Here is a 7,807-nt window from a genome sequence, read left to right on the forward strand (position 1 = left end):
AACTGACTCACTGCAGGAGACAGAACTGCAGCTCTCTCAGAATGCTCCGTTTGGTGTGTGTCCCCCCCCCCCCCCGAGTTTTCCCAGTAGACATCACTCCTTCACTAGCAAGAATAAAAATGGCGGACCTGCCTTGAAGTTTTGCTCTAGGCTGGGGGTGGAGTCCACGGGTGGAGACACCAGGGGAGGGGATCTTTTTTTTTACCAGAATCCAACTTGTGATGTCACAAGTTGACAAAAACGGAGCAAATTCTCTGTGTTGTAAGACTTATGCAGACCACAAACAAAGTACTGGATGGATTTTCACATTTTGTTGGTCAGTAGACTCTCAGGTTACCCAGATAAATGTTCAGAAACATTGAAAAAGTGGATTTATCATAATATGTCCCCTTTAACATGGGGCTCTATGAGAACTGACTCACTGCAGGAGACAGACTCTAGTGGACACTAGAGCCACGCCCCATCTCTCCATATAAGGACATCCGATTGGTGCATCAGGATGAGAGCGGTGAGGTGGAGACACGTAGAAGTTGCAAGAGATGGCCCCAAAAGGCTAAAAGAGGGGTGTGTCTGGGGGTTTAGATGTTGTTCCAAGCATACATTGGCAGTCGGAGTCAGCTGATCAGTCATTCGTCACACTCTTCAAACATGTTTTGACGCTCTGATGCGCTCTGTTCTGAAGGCACTGGCTGCAATATCTTATAGCAAGGCTGGATCTTTACACTTTCTTGGACGTAAATCACAGTCATGTATGTTCCGTGCATATGCTCCAATTAATCAGCTGGTTTTAGTAACAGCTGCGATATTTCGCGGCAATATTAGTGGGAGTGGTCGACAATCAAATGAAAGTCAAAACTGTTACATTTCAATATGTGCATAGTCTTTTTCTTGATTGTGAAATTTAATTTTAGATTAAAGAAGAATAATAAAGATGAAAAGTCATTTTTTTGTTAATTAAAACATTTTTTGATTGATGTCTATTAAACTGGATATATACTGTATATATACACTCGCCGGCCACTTTATCAGGTTCAGCTGTTCAGCTGCTTGTTATTGCAAATATCTCTTCAGCCAATCACGTTACCATCTCAATGCATTCAGGCATGTAGACGTGGTCAAGACGATCTGCTGAAGTTCAAACCAAGCATCAGAATGGGGAAGAAAGGTGATTTAAGTGACTTTGAACGTGGCATGGTTGTTGGTGCCAGACAGGTTGGTCTGAGTATTTCAGCAACTGCTATTCTACTCGGATTTTCACGCACAAACATCTCAAGGTTTTACAGAGAATAGTCCGAGGTCAGAGGTCAGAGGAGAAGGCCAGACTGGTTGGAGCTGATAGAAAGGCAACAATAACTCTACTAATGTAGCATCATTTAAACGCCACAGCCTACCTGAGCATTGTTGCTGACAATGTCCAGCCCCTTATGACCACAGTGTACCCGTCTTCTGATGGATACTTCCAGCAGGATAACACGCCATGTCACAAATCTCATATCATATCAAACTGGTTTCTTGAACATGACAATGACTTCACTGTACTCAAATGGCTCCACAGTCACCAGACACCTTTGGGATGTGGTGTGATGCTATCATGTTAATATGGACTAAAATCTCTAAAGGAATGTTTCCAGCACCTTGTTGAACCTATGCCACAAAGAATTAAGTTCTGAAGGCAAAAGGGGGTCCAACCCGGTACTAGCAAGGTGTACCTAATAAAGTGACCGATGAGTTTTCATTTTATATTGTATGGAGTAGTAATCTGTCGTACATTTAGTTAAAAGAATGTTTGTTAGCATTTTCTGAAAAAGCATGTTCTTCATCATTTGTGCCTACGCATGGGCTGAGGAAGTTCTAACTTTGTTCACAGTAAGAATACATTCAAGTAAAAACATATTTATGAATCTCAGAGTTGTACTGAAACGTTTGTACAAACTGTGTAAGAACAGATTTATGTGTACTGTTAATGAATGAGGACCAATGTCATTTAACGTTTTCTAATCTGCATGGGTATAGAGAAGCAGCGTACAGATCAACACGTTTCAACAAATTGTCCTTTAACGTTTGATAATAACGGCAGAGCAGTGATAAAGGCTTCCAGTGTGCTGACTTTGCTGTTTTCTCGTAAGCTGTAATGATGTCACCCTAATATAAAAATGATGAAATACACACAATTTTTTTTTTCCCACACCCTTTTTTTATTTATTTTTTTAAATCTTTTGTATGCTTACAATGGAAAGACAAGAAAGATAGAAACACCACAAATTTAAGTCAGTATCATAAGGCATTAGTTTTGACAGAGTTGGAATATAATTCAACGGTTTATGACGATGCACAGATTTGGTCATTATTTCCCATTTTAGATGGTTTTGCTCTGTATTAACAATGTTCCTCTGAACAGACATCATGTTAAAGAAAGAATGTGCGACTTTTTGATCCAGTAGATGTCGTCCTTGAGCACCAGTATGAAACCAAAACAAACTTCTGTTAGGCCACGCCTCCTCCATACTGAAGCCTCCGCTCTCCTCCAGAGACACACCTCCAACACCCCTCCATTCTGGTTAACACGAAGGCGTTATCAAATAGGAAAGCACCATAATGAAGCACTAAGCGCAAGCAGCAGACAAAATTGTCCTTGTCTCGAGCTGCATCGTTGTGTTAGCATGCTAATGTTAGCACTCTTTAGTTAGCTCTTACCTTCCCATGTAAATTGACACAGAATGACTCTAGTTCTTGACTAAAACAGCTTTTATACACAAGGGGAGGAGCCGGCCGTCCCGTCCATGTAAACACGGCTCTGACAACAACACAGCCAGCGGGACTCGAGCTTCTCCCTCATTGTAGACAGTCATGACTCAGAGACACATTTAACCAGGGGAGACTTGATTTCTGCTTATTTATGAGTAAAATGTTGCACATTCTTTCTTTCAGTGATAAATTCAGTATACAGTAAAATCAAAAGAAAGATTCTTGTGAGAACTGAGCTCTTTGATCCCCAGCGTAGGATTTTGACCCACACTCTGGACGGAGACCGAATCACAGTCGTGAGCCTTTGAGTCTGTCCAAGTCGCAGTGAAAACAACCTGAGAAGACAAGGAAGAAGACAAACTGTGTTTGATTCAATTTTCCTCCAACTGAAACCATGTTTGACTCGTAGACTCTCTTCACTCTGTTGTTTGGTTTGACACACAGACCTGATCAGAAAATCTCTACCGTTGTTCATCAGAACAGTTGACTTTATAATTCGAACACTAAATCTTACCCCCTTGGGTTAGGGTTAGGGGTCAGTAAATAGCAAAGTTGTGTCTTACCTAACTGGTCCACGCCATGGTGATCAAGGCTGGGGCTCCTAGGTACATATTCCTGGCAGATCTGCGACGTTTTGATGTACATACCTGGAAGTTTAAGACACCGAATTAGAAACATTGATTCTTTCATTTCACCGTTTGTGTCAGGGTTGTTCTGTCAGACCGTCTATATGTTCAATACTGGGAAAGTGAGCAGACCTGTCTTATGAAATAGATGTGCAAAGGATTTTTTAGATTCCTACAAGTGAAATGCCATTAAGAGCTTCCGGGTGAAGAAAACATTTGGTGACTGCTGCACAAAGTTCTCCACGGTGATGCAGTACACATTAAGCAGTTAACAACAAGACCAGCAAACAGGGCTCTTTGGTGTGATAGAGGCTCAGCACCAGTCTAATAACTGTTTACTGCTTTTCTCATCTTAACAAGAAGGGGAGACTGGAACTGCCCTGTACATGGTTACAGTGTGATGACAGGAAAGGTCGTACAGTTTATCTAACTGTTTTCCAGGGACAATCAGCTGGTTTCATGAGTGTGTGTGTGTGTGTCATGTGTGTAGAGGAGATTATTACCGGGGCACAGCTCTTGTCCTTTTTGCCACACAGGTTGACTTTGCAATGCAGGAAGACGTCACCATTGCTCTTGGCGAACTGGAACATGTTGAAGGACAAGACGCTGGACGTTCCTTCACCGTTTCCCTTTATTTTCACTGACTTGTCTTTGGGGTTTGCACAGCTGCTCACAAACAGACACATTTATTAAAGAAATGTTTTTCTGATTCATTTTGAAACGCAGCAGACAACCCCCACCTCCGCATGTGACTCACCCTGTTCTGATCAGGTCGTATTTCGGTAACTTATCAGATTCTTTGTTTTTGTTTGCCCAGCAGGAGTCAATCACCACGGCAACCAAATTACTATCCAGTCCTGCAGTCTTCAACTCCACCCAAATCTTCTGGTTCAATGTAACCGACGTTGTAGTTTGTTGGAGGCCAGCATCGCTGTAGGCCTTCATGATCAGATTGTACTGCCAAATTCCAGATTTAATCTCTGATACCACAGAGCTGCACAGAAACACACACAACTGTTTATACTCAGAAACATCCAATCAAGTATTCTAATCCAACAGTATCAGCCACCCCTCACCTGCTCTGGATCTTGAAAGACATAGTCTTGATTGGTGGCTGAGCATAGCTGCAAGAAAATTTAAGTGCTATTTCGTCCTGACGGATAATCGGGTCGTTGCTTTCTGATGAAGAAATGGTGTTCGTGTAGATAACCTGTGTATCGCTATCCTGCAGGGTCACAGGGAATTAGATGTTAGGTTGATAGTGGCTGACTAGAAAAAGCTCAAAAGATCACTTAACCAAACTAAGGTCAACACTAAAGCCAACCCCACAGGAAGACCCCAAACTAGAGAGAGAACGTCTGCTGAAGTGAACCCACCATGACCTCTGCCTTGCACATTTCAGTGTTGTTGAAACTGAAGGTCACCATGCCGTCTTGCAATTCACCAATGCATTTTGGGTCTTTGAGGTGTAAGGTTGTGTAGTCGAAGCCTTTTTCCTTCAGGAGACAGTTTATTAGAGAAACTGAAGCAGAGTTCCTATAGCAGGTGGTGGCATCCCCTGTGAATTCAGAAGCACAGACATGTTACACTGATCAAGTTACACAGGAGAAACTCCAAATACATTTGAAACACAACAAGTCCACATTTCCTGTCTTTCTTCAAATCACAGCTTCTGCTGCAATAGACATACAGGTTGAGACCAACTACCAGATGATAAGCAGCAGAAGACACAATGGTCAAATCATCTCTGATTTCAAGAAGTCAGGTCTGTTCCTCAGAAAACATCAGAGTGCCAGTGTGTGACAGGACTTTCCTTCAGCCTCTGAGGATCAATACCCTGCACAAGTCAAACCTTCACTGCTGTCTTACCGAAAGTTTTTTTTTGTCTGTACGGGGCTGCGAAACCAGGCCGACATAAGCAATCCAAGCCATTAGCCACCGTCTCACCACATAACTCGTGAGAAGCACAGAACTTGTCCTGACAGAAGGCCTCATGGGTGGTGGCTGAGAGAGAAACAGAACAAAAGACATGTAAGGGATAACAACAGACTTTTGTGATTAAATGAAATACAAAATTGGAGGTCTTCTTGACTCCATCAGGTGGAATACTGCCCAGCACCTATCGCGTGCAGTCATTAGGAGGAAGAGGTTTTGAGAGAGCTACTGGACGTGAAATTAAACCGCTTTGAAAAGTTTAAATTCTCTTCCATCATAGTGAAAACTGTGCACTATTTGTTTAACTCACAAATACAAGAGACCACAGCATTTTGCCTGTTTGTCTTTCTCTAAACTTAAAATAAACCCCCCCAAAAAATTTTGGAAACATTATTTTGGACACTTATTTCGCCCCTTTAATAATACTAATTAGTGTTGTATGTTATATCGTTGGAAAGCCTGATTACTCACCTTTAAGTGACCAAAATAACATTTCCAAACTTTTTTTGAGGAGTTTAGTTTTTTGTGTTCCGGTAGGCTCTTGTTGTAGTGCGTCGTCATCCATTCTCATAAATCTTTTCTCTCAGTGCAGCTTTGGTGAGGGCCTGTCGTGTTTAAATCATTCCCAGTGCATCAAAACACGCTAAGTAACGTCCAAGTTCTGCCTTTTAAAACCGTTAATTCGTATCAAACTAATTTTCCCTACTGTTGGAAGTCTGAGGACTTTTTGGTTGAGTTGAGCATTAAAAGCAACCATCATTAATTAAATACATATCATCTGCTATGCCTCATAGACCGGCCACACAGGCCTCATAGGCCTCCACCTGTCATGGGGACTCTGAGACTGTAAATCTCAAAGGCCCCACACTAGGGAAACTTCCAAGGAAGAGTTAAAGGGAGACGCCAGACACCCGATAGAGTAGCATCTTTTGTAAACAAGTAACGGGTAAATAGGTTTGGTCTTACGGCAGTTGGACTTTTTCCCCCAGCCACTCAGTTCAGGGCCGCCCCTCAGGCTGCAAGCTCTGGCATAGGCCTCCAGGTAATGACAGGGCAGATTGTCAACCGAAGGATATGAACACAAAGTTTCTTCACAGACTTTTATGTAACTGTCTGGCGCTATGAGCGCGTGGCAGCTGGTGAAAGGGTCTTTTCTCAGGACACCACATCTGTTCCAGAGAGGTAAAGAGGCAGAATCAGTGGTGTGTTAAACCTAAACAAAGGACAGCTGCAGGATAAATGTGACAATCTGAAATCTCTGCTCACCTTTCCTTTGCCTTAGGGCAGTCGATCGAAGGGTCTGGTTTGTCTGTTTGCACCTTCTGACAGCTAGAGGTCGAGAAACAAAGTGAACTCAGGGCTGCTGTGCTGCTCTCACATGTTCATATCAACACACAGACTCATCAGGATTAAGGTTGTCACTATATCAGAATTTTATACAATACGAGTAATACTATTCAAAATGTGTTCAGTTAAGACAATGTCCACGAGTCTGCTTGCATATAATGAGAGTCTCTTCCTCTCCTTTGTTTAAAGCTTTTGTTCTTTCTGATTCTATTGATCATAAAAATAAAGAACACTGTACTGCTTGTAACACGTGGCAATAAAAGTATCAAAGTAATGCAAATTTTTACAACCTTAATCAGGAAAGTGTCAGGATTGTGGGATTTGGAGATCATGGAAGAGTCCTTACCTGCCGTCCGACCCGATCCTCTCATTGTTAATATTCTTGATATCATTACAGAGGTCCCTTAACGTAACAGTCCGTTCAGGTCCTGGACAGGTGGAGGAAAGACTGTTAATCAGATCAGTAAACTACTGTAACCAAAACCTACGTCTTCATAAGAATTAAAGCTCCACATTTGTTCCATTAGTCTGCGACACACTCACAGACCATTTTTATTTTATTAAGTTTTCACACCTGTAGATCGTTTGCTCTGGTCTGAATCATGGACCAGTTTGTACCATTGTTGCATAATGACCTCAAGTTTGGTCTGTGTTCACACAGGGACATTTACAAGAGGACCTAAATGTGTGATGCTCGAGGAAAATGCTCTCTGATTGGACATAACATCTTGTGGTTAAACTCTCTGAAGTCAACAAAGACTAGCTGCCTCCTGATTGGCTGTGGATGCTTCATCGACTCTTTACAGTTTCTTAATGGACAGACGACTACACAGAGTGATGTTGGCTCTGTCTGTCTGTCTGTCTGTCTGTCTGTCTGTCTGTCTGTCTGCCTGTCTGTCTGTCTGTGTATCAGGGTTAACCTGATAAAATGGTTTAGATAATCTTGTATCTCTGTCTTCTGGGTCCTTCCATGTTCTTAAAGAGTCTTTGAAAGTCAAAAGAGAATATCCAGACTTTTTCACTCCAACCTGTTCAGCTATGAACATCAGTTTATCATCTTAAGCAGTTCAGTTCCTTTGTGTCTTGTTCCCTAAAGAGCTGACTTTAATCTATAATACAAGTTAAGTTTATTTACCATGGAGGTGAATCTGAGC

The 7,807-nt window shown here is 42.0% G+C and overlaps 1 protein-coding gene across 1 annotated transcript; it reads right to left on the bottom strand.

The window, feature by feature from the left end:
• Positions 1-2,171: 2,171 nt before the first annotated feature.
• LOC132955907 (uromodulin-like) lies at positions 2,172-7,282 on the bottom strand. Its single transcript, XM_061028999.1, has 11 exons — positions 7,228-7,282; positions 7,000-7,081; positions 6,573-6,635; positions 6,273-6,475; positions 5,241-5,375; positions 4,748-4,929; positions 4,448-4,596; positions 4,129-4,365; positions 3,875-4,037; positions 3,309-3,392; positions 2,172-3,080 (listed from the first exon to the last, which is right to left on the bottom strand). The coding sequence occupies exons 1-10, from the start codon at positions 7,280-7,282 to the stop codon at positions 3,309-3,311; spliced, it is 1,353 nt and encodes a 450-aa protein (XP_060884982.1). The 3' UTR covers positions 2,172-3,080.
• Between the last annotated feature and the right edge of the window lie 525 nt (positions 7,283-7,807).

The sequence above is a fragment of the Labrus mixtus genome, chromosome 21, assembly GCF_963584025.1.
Source record: "Labrus mixtus chromosome 21, fLabMix1.1, whole genome shotgun sequence".
Lineage (NCBI taxonomy): Eukaryota > Metazoa > Chordata > Actinopteri > Labriformes > Labridae > Labrus > Labrus mixtus.